This window comes from Musa acuminata, chromosome BXJ1-8 (assembly GCF_036884655.1).
Source record: "Musa acuminata AAA Group cultivar baxijiao chromosome BXJ1-8, Cavendish_Baxijiao_AAA, whole genome shotgun sequence".
Classification (NCBI taxonomy): Eukaryota; Viridiplantae; Streptophyta; class Magnoliopsida; order Zingiberales; family Musaceae; genus Musa; species Musa acuminata.
Window position 1 is genome coordinate 14,428,774 of NC_088334.1, and position 22,119 is coordinate 14,450,892.

The 22,119-nt window shown below is 35.0% G+C and overlaps 1 protein-coding gene across 1 annotated transcript; it reads right to left on the reverse strand.

Moving 5' to 3' along the window:
* Positions 1-122: 122 nt before the first annotated feature.
* On the reverse strand, positions 123-20,708 carry LOC135587625 (conserved oligomeric Golgi complex subunit 6-like). The gene is made up of 11 exons (XM_065079245.1): positions 20,324-20,708; positions 20,157-20,209; positions 17,599-17,746; positions 17,384-17,491; positions 5,122-5,189; positions 4,591-4,714; positions 4,367-4,513; positions 3,885-4,148; positions 3,537-3,821; positions 2,873-3,016; positions 123-850 (listed from the first exon to the last, which is right to left on the reverse strand). The coding sequence occupies exons 1-11, from the start codon at positions 20,540-20,542 to the stop codon at positions 338-340; spliced, it is 2,073 nt and encodes a 690-aa protein (XP_064935317.1). The 5' UTR covers positions 20,543-20,708; the 3' UTR covers positions 123-337.
* Positions 20,709-22,119: the final 1,411 nt, after the last annotated feature.

A 22,119-nucleotide genomic window follows, 5' to 3' on the forward strand; every position in this document is an offset into this window, starting at 1 on the left:
CAGGGTTTACTGAAATATTCATGAACGGCATGATCACGATATTGATGACGAAAAAGCCGCTTCAAATGAGATGCAGAAAAATGATCCTAGAATGATGCATCAGTACTATAAAGAAACAGGGATTGAACAAGTCCATGGATATTACACCACGAATGGCAGACGAAATTTCTGTTTGTTACATGCCAACAGTATGTAATTCACAAATATTACCTGCAAGTTTATCAATAGGTTCATGTATATTCCTTGTAAAGATTTAGTTGCTCCAAAACTCAAACTCTGGCAACTGGGAAAAAGATTACAGAATGAAAAGACAAAAGCCTCATGACAGGATCAAACCTCAAATTTCTAAAATGGTTTTTATCTGATCTGGTGAATGTCTCACCAAGGACCTAGGATCAGGGTATTTATTCTTAGGGTCAACGACTGCCTTGTAGAGGAGCTCATAACCATCTGCTAGTGCCCTTGCAACACGGATGGATGCATCAGAACGCAACCTAGGAAGTTGTAATTGTTCAAATTCTGGGAGCAAACCTTCAGTTCCAGTGACCAGACCAAAAAATGTCCTTAAGCTTTCAGATAGCACCAGAGGTGACATCTCAGGTGCCTGTGCTAAGGGTCCAGGCTCAGTGTCAACTTCACTGGTAGAGTTCTGAATGTAAGATATCTTGCTCAACAACCCACATCTCGTTAGAATGGCATCTACTTCCATTTGCACAAGGATACTGACATTCGCGTCAATATCAGAGGTTATTTTATCCACATAATTTGCAGCAACCCCCTGGTCTACGAGTGCTTGCTGAATAGCTGACAAGCAGTTGATGAGGTATATTGTGCTTGACATTTCGGCACCCTGCAAGAGAGATTATGACAACATTCAATACTGAGAACATATGTGACATACGAATGGACAATTTTTAAGAAGGTGACTTTGGTGTAATTACAAAGTACAATTATATGTAAACAACATTTAGCAACTCGGTGTCATAAAAAAAGGTCATTGATGAACCAATAAGTAGCCAGAGCATCTAAGGCCTAAAACACTAAATTTTCAACTTAGCTTTTCAGTGAAGGAAATTGGGGTGAGTTTCCTTACTAATGGGAACATTAAGGATTTCTTTTTGTTACCTGTCTTCACCAATGCTCTTGATATTTCTTTATATTTTGCATATAAATGATGCAAATGACCTTAACCACAATTTACATTAACAAAATTGATTGGCTGGTAACATAGTCCTATCAAGTTTAGAAGGCATTAAACGTTGCAACAAGCATAACTAAAACTCATAATCAGCAAAGCAGAAATATAAAGGAGTCAGAATAGCTCTACCAGATACAGAAATTCAGCAATTTATACCTGAAACAGGATTTGCTGAAGCACGATCAAGACAACCTAACAGGATAGTCTATATGCAATCAGAATCTTGGTAACAAAAAATGATGATAATCAAGCATGCAACAGTATATAATTTCATTCTGAACTAAACCAAGCATCCTCATGCAACATCTATTCAATGTAGATGTCTCCCATTAAGAGCCACAGTAGCTTGCATAAGAAATTCTATCATGAGAAGTTTTTTGCTCTCAAGGAGCTAAGGGTAATTATGCAAGCTTCCTTTCATTAGATAGTGTATTGCTGTAAAAGGGTTCGGTGGACATGCTAATATTCTAGATTTTTTTCTTCTTTTTTCCTTTTCTTTGGGATAAAGATAGTGATGAAGATGAGATTCGGTCCTACTATCTAGTATCAAGATTTTTATCATATAAATTAGCTGGAAAAAATAGATTAAAACTGTACAGAAATTGGTAAAAATATCAACAATCCCAACTCACATTACTATTTTGATCTTTCATGCAAATAGTACTTTAAAAAGTAGGCTTTTTGGTTTTTTTTTTCAATAAAATATCCAATGCTCTGAAGAACAGGAGTTTCAAGAAAATAGAAGAAAAAGGTTTAAAATATAATAATATGCATCATTAACGTAGGCAAATATGGAAATAGTATCAAAAGAACAGAAAAATCAGACTAACATATAAACAAATCTAATGGGAGATCCATAAACCAACATGATATAGACAATCTCATGGGGCTGTATGACAGAATATGCTAATTTAACATCTACAACTTTTTTTCTGCTGATTCTATTTAGACAGTGAAATCGGTTGCTAATGCAATAAAGCCAAAATGTAATTTTTCAATAATTGCTATCGTTGAGTGGACCTGCATGTGGGCATAAGATAAAATTCTCTCAGACTTCTACCAATTCTTTAACTGAAAGTTAGGTTGTGAACAAATTTATCATGAAGTATGCTGTAGTAGCTATATGATCTTTTCCTTATTCCTGGTGGCTTCTCAATACGTGGTACTGTATTAATTTCAGATTAGCATATGCAATGGTAGAATTTTTAGTCAAAGTTCATAAGATATCAATAGCATTAAGAAACATCACGACCAAATCAGACCATGGTCAAGCAACAGTTACTATTAGACAAAAATACTAGACCAACTATCTAGAGTGCCAGCATGAAACTAAAATATGTGCAAATTGATGCTTGTCCAATCTATATATACATATTAAGAGCAGATTCAATAAATAACAGGGTCTGCCGTACCGAGCCATACCGCCCGGTACGGGCGGTACATACCGGTCCGACAGATTTGTAGCAGTGTACTGTAGCACTGTAGCAGTGCTACAGTACTCGGTACACCTGGGTATACCGAGCGATATACCGTACCGTACCGGTACCGAGTCCAGGTCGAAATATCGGTATGGTACGGTATTGCGAACCTTGATAAATAATATTCTCATTTTCAGGTTATGGCATAAATTGCTGAAACGCCATCAAGAATACCATTGAGACAACATGCATATACCTGAGTCAAGGTGGATGTTTTCTTGCTAAGCATTGCATCAAATGTCAAAGAATCTCTGCTGCTAGACCCCAAATCTGAACTTATTCTACTTCTCTTTGAAAGCATGCCTTTAGATTTCAGGGCCTCAGCTGCTTGTTCACACATCTAGGTGAAGTAACAACATAGATTTAGATCCAAAAGCAACCAAATTTAAATAAAAGAAGCTTTTGTTTGGAACCACAGCATAAATTCAAACTTCCAAACTGCATTCTCAGGATTTGTTCACATCTAGAATGGAAGGTAAAAAAGGTTAACAAAGTTTTGAATCTGGTATTATAAATCATGGCAGCCACGCTAATGCAATTTAGTCACGATACAAAGTTCCATTTCTCAGAAATCTATTTAATCTCTTAGCTTGATACTATATTGAAAGATAATAGCATAAGCAAAAAATGCATATACGAAATCATCAGTAAGAAGAAGCAAATTTTATTGTAGTGATAAAGAGACAACTTAAGTAACAAAGTAAATATTTGGAACCTTTTGTTTTTGCTTGAAGGACAAATTTCATGTTGCCATAATTATCACATATCCTGATTAGCTTGTGAACTACTATTGGTACTTCCAAGCAGCATTTGATAATTTGCAAGAAAGTACAGGAAGTGGAAAAAACAGACTGGTGCACCTGAACAATAGGATCAAGTAAAGCAGTAATCACAGGATCAAAATCTGGCTTTTTGACAGAAGCAGGAACCATCATGCTGTTGTCGGTGTCAATAAGATCAAGCAACAAAGAAACTCCTTCTCGCACTGCTGGCGGTGGAGATAAATCAACCGCAACCAGTGGAGGGTACCTTAAAAGTTTCTCTCCACGACCCTTAAGAATGTTGAAGAAAGTTTGCTGAGCAGCATCCTTGAGTAACCAAAGTGTATTGCAAAGAGCTGTCTCTCTTCCAAGCAAGTCTGAAATCTAGTAGAAGAAAGAACTCAAGAAGGAAATAACCATGAGCGTACTTAATAACCAAAAACTTACAGTGTGACTGTAGAACTCCAATGTGTTACTCAATTTATAGGAAATAATAAGGCTAGGCTGAGACTGCAAAACTTGCTCAACTCTTATTTTGAATGGTCTACATGCCCCTTCAAATATTCTATCCAGAACAAAGGTAATCTCCGGCTCAAATTTTGTATGATCACTTTCAGAACTTTTGGAAAAGTGACGGACAATAGAATCTGTGTCACTATTAGCATCGGTGTCGAGTAAGACAAGTACAAGTTCTCTTTCAGATGCCAAAGCCTTCCCACAGAAAAAATAACAACATTTTAGAAAAATAGGTATTGCTAAAATCTGTTAGTTCCATTATCAAATGCTAGATAAAATGAGAAACATCCATTGAACTCAAATTAAATGGTCAACATTCATGATCAAAAGAAGCATACACAAAGGTTGCTATAAATTATTGACTGTCCACCAATATCCTTCTTTAATATAGTTGAGATTTAGAAGATTCAAACCTGATGAAGCCATCCTAACATGTCACCAACATAACGTAAAGGATCATGTGCATGCACTTCAATAGGTCTTGGCAACCCTCCGGGTCCTCCTCGTGTAAGGGCACTTATAAATCGTCTGAACAGTGCATGATGCCTCATATTTGCAATCTAGTGGCAGAGGCATTGTAAACATTTAAATAGAATCCAGAAAAAGAAACAATATGAAGCCAGAGACAAATTCTCACCTCTTCTGCACAGTACTTGAAAAGAACAGGCCTTTCTTTAAGGCAACAAATAGCCGTCTTTAAAAGATCACTAACTTCAGGATTATCATTATCACCCAATTTCTTACACTCAGCTTGAACCCACCTGCATATGTAATAATAATCAGATAAAGATTATTTTCTGTCAGTAGAGGAACACTTATGCATTTGAATTTCATGTGTATCCCTGTCTAAAATTGATCCTTTTGACATCTTTAATTTGTTTCCTTTTCTAACTAAAATTTCATTACCTATGAAAACAATTATTCAGGAAGCCGAACTGAAAATTTTGCAGCTGAGCATTTTGAAAGTGTATGCACAAGGATGCTCACATGCATTCTTTAATCACAGCATCTATACATATAAAAGACATCATTTCCAGCTCATCCATCCTCAAGTCTTATCAGACTTCGGTACGCATGGTAACCAACCAAAATGGTATTTCTGATTATATTTAAGCATGATTTGGAAGCTCTATATGTTTGGCTAAGAATATAACAGAAGGCATATCACCTGCATAGTCTCTCATAGGCTCCTTCTTGGTAAACAGACATCATATCCATTAGCTCCAATCCAGCACGCTGCATAAAACAGATATTCCATAAGTTCTGAGCCCAATAAAAAGAACAGGATATCAGGATTATATTGTCCTTTAAATCAGAGTAATTCATCACTAGAACCCAAAAAGGAAAAAGCAACATTGATTCTTTCTGTTGGTTGAAATCAAATGTAATAGTATTTTAATTCCCATTGTTGGGTTATTTATAATCTGATTCCTTCTTCAAGAGATTTGGTATTCTTAACCACGTAGGTCAATTTTAATTCTAGTTCCTATGATGGTGATGAAAAATTTTCTTAATGAAAACAAAATATCTTTACTTATGTATTAAAAATCAACTCTAAGTATTCCTTTTAATGTCTTATTATACCTATCACTGTAAGTAGATTTATTGCATGTAACACATAATTTGTTATAACAATATAATAATTAATAGTACTTTGGTAAATATTTTAATATAAAATTTAAAATAATGAAAAATAAATAACCATAGCTTAGTTTAGATATTATCTGATATAGAAAATAGGTTATTGGAATTGAAATAAGTACATCTTTATACACTTATATCTAAGTATATTTGATGATACATGTACTTATTAACTTACATCAACATGCAACGTTTGTAAAACTATACCGTACCACTTGGTAAGAACAGTACATACCGGTTCGCTAGCAGATCGGTACACGAACCGCCCACTACCAGGCGGTATCAGCCCTTTGGCCCTGTATTGAGTTAGAATTAGGCTCGCGTGACGAGGGCAGAGTGTTGAATCTCGGATTTTGATAATGAAATCAATTGATAAATGATCTAATCCATGTGTTGAGATAAGTATTGCAGGATTAACTACGATAATGGATAAGGCATAAAGCAGATATTGGGCCAGAGTCAAAGATCGGATGATATATCGAAGATTCAAACGATGTGCCAGAAGCTCAACGAGAGTTCGTCGGGAGTTCGTCGAGAGCTTGTCGGGAGTTCATCAAAAGCTCGTCGAGAGTTCATCGAGAGATTGCTGAGAGTTCGTCCAGAGTTCGTCCAGAGTTCGCCAAGAGTTCGTCGGGAGTTCGCCAAAAGCATGCCGAAAAGTTCACCGGAAGTTTGTCGAGACTTCGTCGGAAGAACGATTGACATACCAGACAAAGATTACTTAGTTAATGCCTTAATTGTCGTAGTTAGAACCAAGATTGAGTTAGGATTGGGAGGTAATCCCATTAACTCAATTAGGGACCAACTGGGCCTAAAACAGGGCTGAGTTAGGCCGGATAGAAGGCCCACTCGGCCACTTGGAGCCTTGCCAGGCGGTGGCATCGCCTAGGGTGGGCGGTGGAACCGCATGAGGCTCAGCCTCCCAGGTGGTCTGGGCGGTGGTACTGCCAACAGTTAATGCTGTCAGGCGATGATACCGCCAGAGCCCAGTCTCCAAGGCTCTGTCGGGTGGTAGTACCGCCAGACTGGCGGGTGCTACAGCCCAGTGTCAGAATACCTGGAGGTGGTACCGCCAGTACCCCCCGAAAATCCGAGATAAGACATTTTTTTGCTCCGATTTTGAAGCCATTGGGGCCTATAAATACCCCACTCCTTTCTGCATGAAAGAGTAACTAAAAGAACAGAAAAGTGTGAAAAAATATTTAAGTGTTGGGGTGTAAAAGTGTTGTAAAAGTGCTAAGGGTCCTCCTCCTCTTTCTTCAGCTTTGTAATCATTAAAGAAGAGGTGTGAGGCTTGTAAGGGTTGTCTCCTAAACCCGTGAAAAGGAGAAGAGCTTTGTAAAAAGGTGGTTGGTCTTCGCCTATTGAAGAAAGACCATTAGTGGACGCCGATGACCTCGATAGAGGAGGAATCGGAAGTGGACGTAGGTCACAACGACCGAACCACTATAAATCCGGTGTATTCTATCCTTACTGCTTTCTTTCATTACTTATCTGCACTCTACGCTTTACATTTACTCTAAGTCATTACTTTCATTACTTTCCGATATGGGCTTTGATGAAACGATTTTGTCGAACGAAACTTTCCAAATCAACGTAATTTTTATCTCTAGCACTAGCCAGAAGATCAAGGTGAGTGGGCCATGGAAAATAGTTGTATTAGCCAAAGTTTATAATATTGCTCGGTATGGTTTGGTACAGACGATATTACGGGTGCTGGATTTTAGTCTTTTTTTTTTTAACTCTCTATAAACGGGAGGATTGCGTTAGGTCAATACCGATCCCAAGCTTGGATAAAAAATGTGGAGGGTTGCGTTAGGTCACCGAAAACTAGTTTAAAACTATTTTAGATCTCATGGACATGAATTTTAATCGATTTTAGTATAGAACTAGATCGTCACTCGGAAGTGACGCGAGACATTTTCATGACTTATGTGTCCTGAATTACAAATGATGGGCTAGGAGGTCGCCCGAAAGCGACCGAACAAATTGGCGCTCGGATGTGGTACCAAGTAGGTAAGAGTTCTCTATAGTTTTCAACCAATAAGTGTAAAGAAGTTAGTCCAAGATCAGAGGGTTAGGTTAGCAACTTGAAATATAAGAACACTTTCAGGGATGGAATTAGAATTGGTACACTATGATAAAAAAAAGAATAAATATTATTTACTTACAAGAGACTCAGTAGGTAAGGGAAAAACCTAGAGAGATTAATAGTACTGGATTTAAGATTTGGTATACTAAAAAAGTTCAGCACAGAAGTGATGTAAGAATTGTTGTTCATAAGGATTTGAAAAACAATATTGTAGATGTAAAAAGATTTAGAGATAGAATTATAGTTCTAAAATTTGTAAAACGACAAGATGTTATGAATATCATTAGTGCTTATGCCCCTCAAGTCGAATTTGATGATCAAACAAAAAGAGAATTTTGAGAAAGCTTAGATGATATCATTCAAGGAATACCTATAACTGAAAACCTTATAATTGAAAGAGATTTGAATAATTATGTAGGGAAAATATATAGTGAATATAAAGGGGTGCACGAGGGCTTTAGTTATGGGGAGAGAAATGAAGATGGTATGATTTTGGATTTTGCAACTTCACATAATCTTATAATTATAAATACTCACTTTAAGAAGAGAGATAAACATTTGATTACTTATAAGAGTGGTCACAACTATAATCAAATAAATTTTTTTCTCACTAGAAAGGTAGATAAAGTTATTTATAAGAATTATAAAAATTATACTTAGCGAAATTTTGATGAATCAACATAGGTTGATGGTATTAGATATTTAGTATAGAAAATGAAAGAAGAAAATAATAAAAAAATTTACTAAGACTAGATGATAAAATTTTAAAGATGATAATATAAAGACTTTTAATAATAGGATGGAAAGGGAGGCAAATTGGAACTTAGATGAAGATAATATTAATATTATTTAGACTATGATGACTAATATAATTAGGAGCTTAACAAAGGAAATTCTTGGTGAAATTAAAGGTAAAGGTGTAATCTTAAGAGAGAGTTGATAATGATGCGAGAAAGTTCAAAAAGTAATTTTTACTAAAAGATCATGTCTTAAAGATTGATAAAATTATAAAAATGAGAAACAATTTAAAATATATAAAGAATCTAAAAAAGAGAGTAAAAAGTGGTTAGTATGACAAAATATAAAGCATATGATAATTTTTATAATAAACCAGGTACTAAACATGAAGCAGATATATATTGAATTGCTAAAGCTAGGAAAAGAAAGTGTAAGAATTTAAATAATATTAGATGCATTAAAGACGAAGATCAAAGAATACTTATTAATGATAATGAGATTAAGAAAAGATAGAAAAATTATTTTTATAAATTATTTAATGAATATTCGACATAAGTCTTATATTTAATGATAAATAATAATTATAGATTTGTTCATAAAATTAGAGCTAGTGAAATAAAAGATGCATTGAAAAATATAAAAATAGTTAAAGAGTGAGACCTGATGGTATTCCAATTGAGGTATGAAAAAGTTTATGGGGTAAGAGAGTAGTTTGGTTAACCAACTTATATAACAAAATCATGAGATTCAAAAAGATGCCTAATGAAGAAAAGAAAAAATTTTCAGTACCAACTTATAAGCATAAAGGTGACAAATAAAATTATTCAAATTATAAAAGAATTAAGATCATGAACCATATTATGAAACTTTGGAAAAAAGTTATCAGAAATAGGACAAGGCCTGAAACAAATATCTTTGAAAATTAATTTGATTTTATACTTGGAAGATTAATTTTAGTAGTTATTTATTTATTAAGATAATTAATGAAAATTATATGAAGAAAAAAAAAGATTTGTACATGATTTTTATTGACTTAAAGAAAGCCTATGAAAGGGTTCCTAGAGATTTATTATGATTGGTTTTAGAAAAGGAAGATGTATTCACTAATTTTATTGATGTTATTAAAGATATATATGATAATGTAACTACTAATGTTAGAACCATAAGGGGGCATATCTAGTAAGTTTCCTATTAGCATAGGATTACATCAAGGAATCGTATTAAGTCCTTACCTTTTTACATTGATAATGGATGAACTTACTAATCACTTACATGATAGACCTCCCTGGTATATGTTATTTGCTGATGATATTTTCTTAGTTGATGAGAATTTAAGTGAAATTAATTATAAACTTAAGCTATGGAGGTAATCATTAGAAACTAAAGGTTTTAGATTAAGTAAAACAAAAACTAAATATATGAGATGTAATTTTAGTAATTCTAGAAATAAATAGAATATAGTTAAGTTGGATAGACAAAAAGCTCACTTTAAGTAAGATATTTTAGATATCTTGGATCAATTATTCAACAAGATGGATAGATCAATAAAGATATTATTCACAAAGTAAAAACAAGATAGTTAAAATGATGAGGGACGTCGAGCGTCTTGTGATCATCAGATACTTTTGAGATTAAAAGGAAGATTTTATAAGCCGATTGTGAGACCAATAATGTTTTATGGATCCAAATGTTGGGATATTAAGAAACTATATATACAAAAAGTTCATTTAGCTTTGGCCTGTAATGGTCTTTGAATAACATAATGATGGTTTGCAAGGATATGGATGATAGTCAACAATGATAGTGGTGGGAGGCAATAGAAGTTGGTGGATAATGATGTTGATGGACACCAACTAAGCAATGACTATGATCAACATCCTCAAAATTCATTGGCGAGTACCAACAACAACCATTCAACTGATTAAAATGCTGGTTTGATATATAATGATGGTGGTTAGCTAGTAATAATTCATTGTTTGGCGATGACAACAAATAAATTACAACTTCAAATATAATTTGAAGTATTTCTAATATACAACAACTTAAAATATATGATCAAGATAAATATAATACTAAATGAAAAGGATATAATTCAGAAAATCTAAATTAAAATAAGAAGATAGGTTTTAAATTAAAACAAACATAGATAATTAGCAAATCATCATCTATTTCATAAATATATATAAGAATATGTTGATATAAACAATATAAGTATAGTCTAACAAAATATGTTGTAATGTTGAAATCAAGAATAAATATTAAATATAAAAAATAAGATAAAGCAGCTAAATTAATGTAAGCATACACTACAAAGCCATAAAGATATATACAACAACAACAACTCCATAAGCCATAAAGATATATACATATAAAAATTTTAGTAAACTGATATTAAGAATAAATATTAAATATGTTGAATCTCGAATTTTAATGATGAAATCAATTAATGAAGTTATGATCTAATGAGCGTTTGAGTGACACAGGACTAACTTCGATCATGGAAAGACAAATCGATTGAAGCAGGAGAATCAGACTTTAGGCCGGAGAGCATCATGTCAGAGATTGGACGTCGGACAAGAGGATTGATCGACGTGCCGAAAGATGGACTTCATGCTATGAGTTCGAGCATCGAGCCAGAAGGATCGAGCATTACGCCAAGAAGGTCGGATGTTGCGGGAGGTCAACATGTCGATGAATTGAGCAATACACCGAAGGAGAGGACGATGCGCCGAAGGTTCGGACAAAGCGTCGAATGAACCAATGACATGTTGGACAATATAGGATTCATGTTTGTAAACGTTTGTGTCTTGATTGAAGTAGTTTAAGTTTTAATTGAGTTGGTTTGGGTATAACTATGACAACTTAATTAGGGGCTTATTGGACCTGAATCAAGGCTGAATTAGACCTATTGGAAGGCCAATTTAGTGACATGAAGTTGGGCCAGGCGGTGGAACCGCCTGTGAGCTGGAAAGTACGAAATATACTTTTCCGAAAAACTCGATGATGGTATCGTCAAGGTCAGCGGTGGTACCGCCCAAACTGACAGTGGTACCGTGAGTGCTCAGGGTAGCAGGTAGTGGTACCGCCGATACCTCGAAAACCCGAAGATTTGAATTTTTGGCTCCATTTTTTAAGCCAATTGGGGCCTATCAATACCACACTCGTTCTAGCTTGATGCAACAAGAAAGAGGGAAGAATTCTTGAGGATAAAAGTATTATAAACTCTTTTAAAGTGTTGAGTCTCTTCCTCCTAGAGTTTAGAAGTTTTTCTAAGGGAAGAGTGAGGTCTTGTTATAAAAGAGAGGTATAAAGATTCTCTCCTAAGCCAGTGAAAAGGAGAATGGGTTGTAACAAGGATAATTGATCTTCGCCCGTTGAAAAAAAGATTAGTAGTAGAAGCCAATAGCTTCGATTGAAGAGGAATCGAGAGTGGACGTAGGTCGGGACGATCGAACCACTATAAATCTGGTTTGCATTCTTGTTTATGCTTTTTCTTGTAATTACTAATTGATTTAGTTGCTCACTACTTTTACTCATATTCCAAGTGAAACATATTTCCGATACAAGTTTCATCGAATGAAAGTTTTTAAATCGTAACTTTTTCGAAAGCATTAATTTACCCCCCCTTCCTCCTCCTCTCAGTGCCTTTACGATCCTAATAGTTTGTATTAAAGTTTGATTCTCTCAGTTAGTTTAATACTCAAGAGAAATTAAATGGCTTTTATCGACAATCAAAAGGGTCACTTTATCACTCGTCCTCCTATGTTCAATGAGACGAACTACATGTATTGGAAAACACAAATGCGGATTTTCTTGTTTTCTATGGATTTTGATCTATGAAACGTTGTAGAGTTTGATTTTCAAAAACCCTTTAAACTAATGAATGAATAGAATGATTTTGAAAAAAAAAAATTTTCGTTAAATGCTAAAGCTATGAACGCTTTATTTTATGCTTTAGACAAAAATGAGTTTAATCGTATTTCTATATGTGAAACTGCACATGATATTTGGCACACACTTGGAATTACTCATGAAGGCACAAATAAAGTAAAAGAATATAAGATTAATCTTTTGGTACATAGTTTTAAATTATTTAAAATGAAGACAAGCGAAACCATTGGTGACATGTACACCCGTTTTACGGATGTTATCAATGGTTTAAAAGCTCTTGGTAAATGTTTTACTAATCTTGAACTTATCAACAAAATTCTAAGATCCATTCTAAAAAGTTAGGATCCAAAGGTAATTGCAATTTAAGAAACAAAGGACTTGAATAACTTTCCTCTTGAACAACTCATAGGAACATTAATGACTTGCAAGGCACATGACGAACATGAGAACAACCTTCCAAATAACATGAAGGATATTACACTTAGAACCAAAGAAGACTACTCGAGCAAAAGCTCAAGTGATGATTATGACATAGAACTTTTTACAAGAAAATTTAAAAAGTTCATAAAAAAAGAACAAGACTAATTCTACAAAATGAGAATATAAAAATGAACTTAAAAAGGATACAATAATTTGCTATAAATACAAAAGGCCAGAGCACTTCAAAACTAAGTGTCCACAACTAAAGAAGAAGCTACTAGCACAAAAGAAAAAGAAAGCACTCAAGACGACTTGGGACAAATCAAGTGCATCATAAGACAAAGAACAAACTAATGAAGACGAAGAGCAAACCAATGAAGACGAAGTGGCGAACTATGCATTTATGACTTTCGACGATGAGGTATATGCCTCACCTAAAATGTCTTTACCTTACAATAAATTACTTGATGCATTTCATGATTTGTATGACGAATTTAAATTAGTTGGTAAGAAATATAAATTACTAAAAAAGGATCATGTATGTCTCTGTAATGAATTTAATAATTTAAAAAATGAGTATGATAAATGCTTGTCAATACCTTGTACTAAATGTGAAGAGTTAAGAGTCATTCAAAAAGGAAAATACATTATTACAACAAACATTAGAAAATTTTAAAATTGATAACAAACCATTAAACATGATTCTTGCTAATAAAGATCTATGTAGAAAGGAAGGAATCGACTTTGTAAGTAACATTCAACAAAAGCCAACTATATTTGTTAAATGACTCACATTACATGTTCCCCCTAAAGTTAAATGTAATTTTTGTGGTAGATGTGGACATTATGCTTATAAACGTTCATTTAAAAAATATAGCTCTCATAAATTAGTTTGGGTTCCTAAAGGAACTATAAATGACTTAATACCAATAGTTAAGATAGGTAGATCTAATCATGAGGGACTCAAAGTTAAATTGATACCTAGAACAAACCTATCTTTCTTGTAGATATGTCTACAATCAAAAGCTAGGAGCAAAAAATAATATCTTGATAGTGGATGCTCAAGGTATATGACCGGAGATCTAACACACTTCACAAAGCTCTCTAGCCGAAACAACAATAATAAAGGAAAGATCATTGGAATTAAAATTATTGGTAACAAATCAAATCTTTTGATTAAAGATGTTTTATTAGTTAATGTGTTATACTATTGATCTTGATGATTGTCATGACGAAACTTGTTTTTCAATTTTAAACGATGATGCATGGCTTTGGCATAGAAGATTAGGGCATGCTAGTATAAAATCAATCATATAAATTGAAACTAAAAGATAAATGCATTTTTGTTGAAAATCTCTCTATCTCTAAAGCTTATTGTGTTTTCAATAAGAGATTAATAAATCTATTTATGATTTTTTTATGAATCTCTTAAACTAAGAAAATGATTTTAATAATGATTTTAAATTTTATAATTTGATTTCTTCTCTCAAAAACAACTTTGATACATCTACTTCTAAAGAATCCTTACGCAAGAAATGGAAGTATGTAGATGCACATCCTAAGGAGCTAATTATTGGAGATACATCAAAAGATGTTCAAACTCGTTCTTCATTGAAAAATATTTATTCAAATATATGAATCGAGAACTTTTACTATTTATTCTCGGATGATTCTTTTCGTTTCTTAATGAGAATATTTATCCAAACAAATCATGATCTTTCTCTTGATTTATCGATATTTATAACTTGAGATTTATTCTATATAAATCAAGATCTTTTATTATTTATTCTCCTATAATTCTTTTTACTGTTTATTAAAGAGAATATTTATACAAATGAATCATGATTTTTCTCTTGATTTCTTGGAATTCATGACTTAAGATTTCTTTTGTATGAATCAAGATCGTTTACTATTTGATCTCATAAGATTTCTTTTTACTAAAGAAGAGATTCATCAAAATGAATCATGATCTTTCGGTATTCATATATTGAGATTTATATACTCTTTTATTTATGACTTGTATGCCCCATCATCAAATTGATCTTTCATGTGATGATTGGAACATTGATGTAAATTGTTACACCATTGTATCCTTCCCTTTTTTTTCTGACAATGACAAAAGGGGAGAGAGAATTACTAGCTTACACATCTTCAAAAAGAAACAAAAATTGCTAGCTTGTACATTTCAAAAAGAAGCAAAAACTTGCAGACTTGCACTCTCCTTTTTGTTGATGACAAAGGGAGAGAAGTTATAATGACTTGAAATTTTAATGTTTTGGAATCATGCATGTTATGATATACCTTGATGATTTGAAATTATGCATGCAATACTCATGATTTTATGATGATGATGTATGCAATGATATGCATACGAAGTAATGATTATTTTAATATGATGTGTTACATATAATAACTATGATTCATGATTAAAATTGTTTCGACTTGAATTCAAAGATATTATGACTAGGAGGTTATCATTTTATGAATTCGAGTTTATTTCGATGTGTCATATAGACAGGGGGAGTTTATTTAAAACTCCGTCATCAATTGGATGTCATCATCAAAAAGGGAGAGATTGTTGAATCTCGAATTTTGATGATGAAATCAATTGATGAAGTTAAGATCTAATGCGCGTTTAAGTGACGCAGGACTAACTTCGATTATAAAAAGGCAAATCGATTGAAGCAGGAGAATTAGATGTTGGGCTGAAGGATTAGTCGACGTGCCGGAAGATGGACTTCGTGCTATGAGTTCGGGCATTGGGCTAGAAGGATCGGGCATTACGCTAAGAAGATCGGATGTTACGGGAGGTCAACATGTCGATGGATCAAGCAATATACCGAAGGAGAGGACGATACGCCAAAGGTTCGGATGAAGCACCGGATGAACCAATGACATGTCGGATAACACAGGATTCATGTTTGTAATCATTTGTATCTTGATCGAAGTAGTTTAGGTTTTAATTTAGTTTTAGGTGTAACCATACCAACTTAATTAGGGGCCTATTGGGCATGAATCAGGGCCGAATTGGACCTATTGCAATGCCAATTTAGTGACCTGAAGTTGGGCCAGGCGGTGGCACCGCTTGTGAGTTGAAATGTATGAAATGTACTTTTCCGGAAAACCCGACGGTGGTACCACTAGGGTCAGCGATGGTACCACCTAGTGTTAGGCGGTGGTACCGCCAAGACACAGTCTCCTAGACTGTGTCAAGCAGTGGTATCGTTCAAACTGGCGATGGTACTGCCAATGCACAAGGTCGCAGGCGGTGGTACCGTCGGTACCCCGAAAACTCGAAAATTTAAATTTTTGGCTCTATTTTTAAAACCAATTAGGGCCTATAAATACCCCACTCATTCTTGTTTAATCCAACAAGAAAGGGGAAAGAATTCTTGAGGATAAAATTGTTGTAAACTCTTAGTGTTGAGTCGCTTCCTCCTAGAGTTTAGAAGTCTTTCTAAGGGAGAAGTAAGGTCTTGTTGTAAAAGAAAGGTGTAAAGGTTCTCTCATAAGCCTGTGAAAAGAATAAAGAGTCGTAATAAGGGTAGTTAATCTTCGCCCGTTGAAAAGAAGATCGGTAGTGGAAGCCGATGACCTCGAGTGAAGAGGAATTGAAAATGGGTGTAGGTTGGTACAACCGAACCACTATAAATCTGGTTTGCAGTTTTGTTTATGCTTTTTCTTGCAATTACTAACTGATTTAATTGCTCACTACTTTTACTTACATTCCAAGTTAAACGTATTTCTGATACGGGTTTACTCGAACGAAAGTTTTCAAATCGTAACTTTTTCGAAAGCACTAATTCACCCCCCGCTTTAGTGCCTTTTATGATCATAACAAAATACAAAAGTAGCAGATTAAGGAACTAAATTATAACAACCAGTTAGATAAAATAAAACTACAGTAACAAAATAGATTGCAACAAACATACACATAATGAAACTACAATAATTCATTAAAAATTATTAATTATATTAGTTACATAATTATGTAAAAGCATTAACATATGATATTCTAATTAACATAACATCATCCTAATATATTAATAAAATAAAAATTCTGGTGATGGATATTCAACTGTGATGTTTACAATTAGCAATGCTGATGGTGTATACTGAAAGGTGAGTCTAGCTGTTGAGAACAAGCAACTAAGCAATGTCAGTGGAGACTTGAAACACCAAAAAGAATTTCAGTTTGCATATTCATTACACTTAAAACTCATCATTTTCAAGAATAAAAACTAAAAACACCTCATTGAATTTGTAGATTTCTTACTGTCATGAAGCACACAAAGCTATTGTTGGAGAACATAAACAAACAGGCTTTGCCTCAAGGATAAAAGTTAGATTGCATTCAGTTCCAACGAACATGAGACAATTTATAAGTATACAGCTACATGATGGTCTATACATTAATAAATAGGGTAATAGCTGATGTAAGAAGTTATATTAGATGATATAGTCAACCTTCACGCCCTTTCAACAAATTTTGTCAGCTTTTTTTAATTCTTATCACACACAAAAACACACAGACAACTAAAGCAACAAATACTAAGTCTCTCCGGAGAGCAGCAGATCTCTGTAAAGTGACTAATGCAGAAATATGGTATTCATAGTTGACTCCAGAGAAACAAAAATGTGATCCTACCTGGTGATGTGTTCTTAGCAGTATCTTGCAGTTGGCATGAATTTCTTGAACATGCACAAGTGCCTTGAAGAAATTCTCACCAAGTTCTTCTTCCCTTAAAGCATTAATCTGCAGTTATGAGGCTCGTGTCAACATGGATAACCATTCGATAAGGTCAGTTGTTGGATGTCTATAACTTCAGATAGGGTATAGCATGTTATGGCTTCTATAAGTACCTCATCATTAGAAAGCTGGTAATCACGAAGGAAGCATGACACGATTTCTTGTCTTTGAGTAGTTAGCTCAAGTTCCTGTTTTAGCCTCTCTGTGGTACTAATGATATCCCCTGTACTTTCGCTGCAGCCGCTCAATGCTTTTGCAATCCTGCATGAATAAAGTCTTGACAATATGACCCCATAGGCATAATATTTGAAATGGAAAAAAATGCAGACCTGATAAGACGAAAAGGCACATAATACTTGCACTGACAAGAAAAGCAGCAGATAGTTCAGAAACATGCTTTCGTCAGCAAAAATTTACAATTGTCTCAACATGTGGAATGAAGAGAAATTATTTCTCAAACTGGTAGCACTTGAGACCATTATTTTCCCATCTTTATCTTGTTTCCTATGGCATCTTGGTTGCATTAAATTTTTTTTTCCTAAGAATCAGGTATGCAGCTTTCTACCTTAAAATTCATGTATGTAACATAGGCTAATCCATTACAAAGAATCAGATACGCAGCTTTCTACCATGAAACTCATGTATGTGACTTAATTCATTAATCTACTATTGCACTATGCACTGTGTTCCTTAAAAATTTCTTGTTCAGCAGCAATAAATCTATTAGAAGAAGCTAACTAGAACTCTTCAGCACTGAAGCATGGTCATCACTTTTATGTAAACAACATGTTTTCACCACTAGAAAGAACAATTAAACAACATTAGGCCCCTTATTACACGAAAAAGGAAGACTAGAATAAAACAGCAAAAAAATATAAATAATAGATAAAGTTCTTACCACTTCTAAAAATAATGCTCTGTGTATGTGTGTGAGAGATAGATAAGAATGAGCCTTGAGCTCCAAAATAGCAAAGAGCCAAGAGATGGAGAATAATTAGAAGAGGACGAGTTTAGGCAAAACCAATATTTAAAATTTTGGTTTTGGACCGAATTGCATAATTACCCAATCCACATCCCATTTTCTGGTAGGGCAGGTAAACACTGATCGATATGGCCTAGTTCAATCAGGTTTTTAATCCATAGGAAAGAGTACAATAATTTTGGTTTTTCTCCTCAATTTCTTTTTTACTTTTCTCTTCCAATCAAGCAAGGGCATCAACCAATATATACTGCCTATACTTGTGTACCAAACCAATTTGAGTTGTAACTGATATGATGCTTGCACCCTAGAAGGAAATCCTTAGTCCCAAGGTTAATCCCAATCAAAATCCTGATCCTACAAGCCTTGATTGGATGCCCATATTCCATAAGATCATAAGGCCTTTTTCTTTTTCTTTACATGTTCAAAAGCAAATGCCTAGTTTCTTTCCAAGGAAACTGCCTACAACAAACAGCCAAGTAAAAGTTGTAGTCCACATGCAAGGCTCCCATTATTATAGGTTACAAGAAGGGTCAAATGAACAGCACATTGCCCCTAGTCAAATTGGCTACTTCCATGATTCAACTCCATGACACATGTTATAATCAAGCAACCTAACTATCATGCCTAATAGCCAACCTTGAATTGCCCACAAAAGCAACTGTACAAAATCTAAGATGCTCTAGCAAGAAAACTAGGGAGAAATAATATACAAGTCTTGCACCTCAATAGGAAAGCTTAAGATATAGAACAGGTAAGGGGACAAAAAAAAAAAGAGTCTCCTATAGAGAAATATGAGAGCAAAATAGTCTTGGATAGAGGAGATAAGCAATCATGGTTTAGAGGCATGAATGTAGACAGATGAACAAGATGGATTATAGATACTGTAACTAGACCAAACTACAAAAATGATTCTTCTGGGGATATTCCTCAGTTATAGCTATGCTTCTTTAGATATATAATTGAATAAAAAAGAAATTCTTCCATTGATGATTTGAGTTCCATCTAGCAAAGACATTCTATCTTCAAGTGCAAAAAGCTGCAGGCACAACCTAAATGAATGCATGTCTCAACAACAAACAAAATAGGTCTTCTAAAATGATCAGGTGCTTATAGGACTTCTGACACCTACTGACATGTCCACGAAGATCCCATTCCACCATTTATAGTTCATCCTTCACCTTGTTGAGCCTAGTAAAGAAATTAACACATAGAACCATTAAGCAGGAAGCCTGAGAATTGCATTTGTCAAACGTGTAATCTTCTTAGCCAGGTTGGATATCATTCCTTCATTCAAGATGGAGGAGGACCAGTTTCTCGGTGTAATAATTGTGAGAAATCAATTTACACTTGATTATGAGGACTATGTGGTAGAGCATCCAGACAATGTTGGTGTTAGTGTCCATGTCAACCAGGAAAAAATTGCTAGCAGTGGACAGGTAGTGATCTGTTCAGAGAAAATATGGAAGGGGGAGGATGTGGATCTTGTCACTTGACACCGCATATGATCATTAGGACCATATTAAGCGGGGCCATACATCTTGTACAAATCGCATGGTAAAAGACTTTGATGTATGCTATCTCATGCGATTGCCTAATTGACGAAAGATTAGCAGGATTTAACAATTAATGGTACTAGATCTTTGTTTTTTTATATTTTCTTTCCTTTCCCAATATTGACAGAATACTTACTGGTCGCAACATTCGGCCAAGGCATTGACCTCCTCCTCGACTGTATCCAGCGCCTAAGCAATATGCAGCAGGAGGAGATCGGACACATAAACAATCATCAGTGACGGCGATCATGATATGTATATATAGACAAAAAATAAAAGCAAAGAGTAGCCAGAGATAGATGCCTGCTGGGCGGCGAGGGATGCATCGAGGAAGTGATGATTGATGGCGAGGGCACGCTGCTCGATTGAGGACTTGAGGTTGCGGCGGGCCTGCGGAGTATTGTCGGCGTAGAAGGTGGAGAGGGTCGCGAGAGAGGATAGCAGATCGGGGCTGTCCGTCCGCGTCTCCAACACCTTCTTCAGCTTCCGAGACAGCCCTGGCGCCAGCGCCGTCACTGCCATCCCACCCAACTGATGAAGCCCTTCTCCTCTCCTCGTTGATTGATTGATCGGTTGATCAGTTCGTTAAATTCCTATTTTCCGTTCCCTACTTGACAGTGGGAAGGACCAGCGAAAAAGGAGGGTTCCCAGTAGTTTCGCGTGGGTCGGAATGAGGGGATCTGATCGCCGGATCATCTCCTCCATCCGCCCGATATATACATTTTTTTCTCCTTAACTTCCTAAATTGCCCTCGATTTTTTCACCGTCTATTTCCGTTCTATATCCGCCGCTTCGGTTACGAAACTATGACAGATCTCGAACCGCTCGACCAAGGTGCCGGCGCACTCGGGAGAGTGGTGCGGTGTCTACCGATTGTTAAAACGCCGACGGTAGACCAAGAACAACGACACCGTCAGGGTGTTCTTATTCTTGGAGAGTTATCGACGCGCTCGAGAGAGGAGTGCGGTCTGTCTCCCGATTGTTGTATCGCTGATGGCAGGTAACATCGGCGAGGTTTACGACGATGATACACCAAGTTCAACGAGACTGTAATGGTGCTCTTATTCTTGGAGCCAATTCAGTCGGCACAGTCAACTCGTCTCGGTTTCTTCCGTCCCCTTCCCTCACCTGCACACCGTCAGTTTACCTTCAGCTTCATGGCCATTTTCCCGTCCGTCCAAATTTCCTACTCCTGAAAAATCGTCCTATTTATTTCGTAATAATATGACTTTTTAATAATACACTTCAATTTTCTTTTCGAGATTTCCCTACTAAAACATCTCTTTTTTATTTTTCCCAAACGTACATTTTAATTAGTACGCACATTGTATGTTTTGATCACGTTATAGCGGTTTAACCTCTTACTAGCATCACAATAAAAAAATATAAAACCCCATCAAATTAATTTTCATTTAAAAATTTTATTATCATAATGATCTATAAATAATGATAATAAAAAAAAGATACAATATAATGTTACCTCTAAATCTGGACTTGAATCTTGGGTTGTGAATGAGCTTAGCTTGGCAGATCTCTCACCGTAATGCGAGTGCTTATTTATGAAAGATAGATTGTTGGTATGGCTGCTGCTACCAAAAGCACACTTAAGTTACAGCTCGGCCTTCTTCGAGACTTACTCTACCCACATCTCTATGTGCCTTGCAGCTCAGAAAGTTCTTTGCCGGTTGCATGGCAAGGCTTCAAATCGACAAAAAGAATTAAAATAATGAATCATGAAGATGATATTTTTGTTTGATATATGCTCCATGTTTATAAGAGGATGAATTTTTCTCAAACAAAGTAGTGAGATTTTCTTATCCTAAAGAAATCTTAATTACTATTATGCCCCTATTAGATAATGCTTTGTTAAGAATACCATTCTTGAACTGATACAATAAAAATAGTTTGCTGACAAGAAGCTTCGTGAGTAAGTCTACTAGTTAATCAGTTGTATATATATATATATATATATATATATATATGACAAATACATAATTGATGTCTGACAACTTGATTTTATACGAAGTGAAAGTCGATGATAATGTGTTTTATACGTGAGTGGAACACTTGATTGGCATATAGGTAAGTAGCTCAAATAT

Excerpts from the sequence above, each read along its gene's own strand:
- LOC135587625 (XM_065079245.1), bottom strand. The coding sequence starts at position 20,542 with ATGGCAGTGACGGCGCTGGCGCCAGGGCTGTCTCGGAAGCTGAAGAAG. Across the intron at positions 5,190-17,383 it reads TGCTAAGAACACATCACCAG|CGTGCTGGATTGGAGCTAAT; the intron begins GTAGGATCACAT and ends TGTTTTATGCAG. Across the intron at positions 851-2,872 it reads AAACATCCACCTTGACTCAG|GGTGCCGAAATGTCAAGCAC; the intron begins GTATATGCATGT and ends TCTCTCTTGCAG.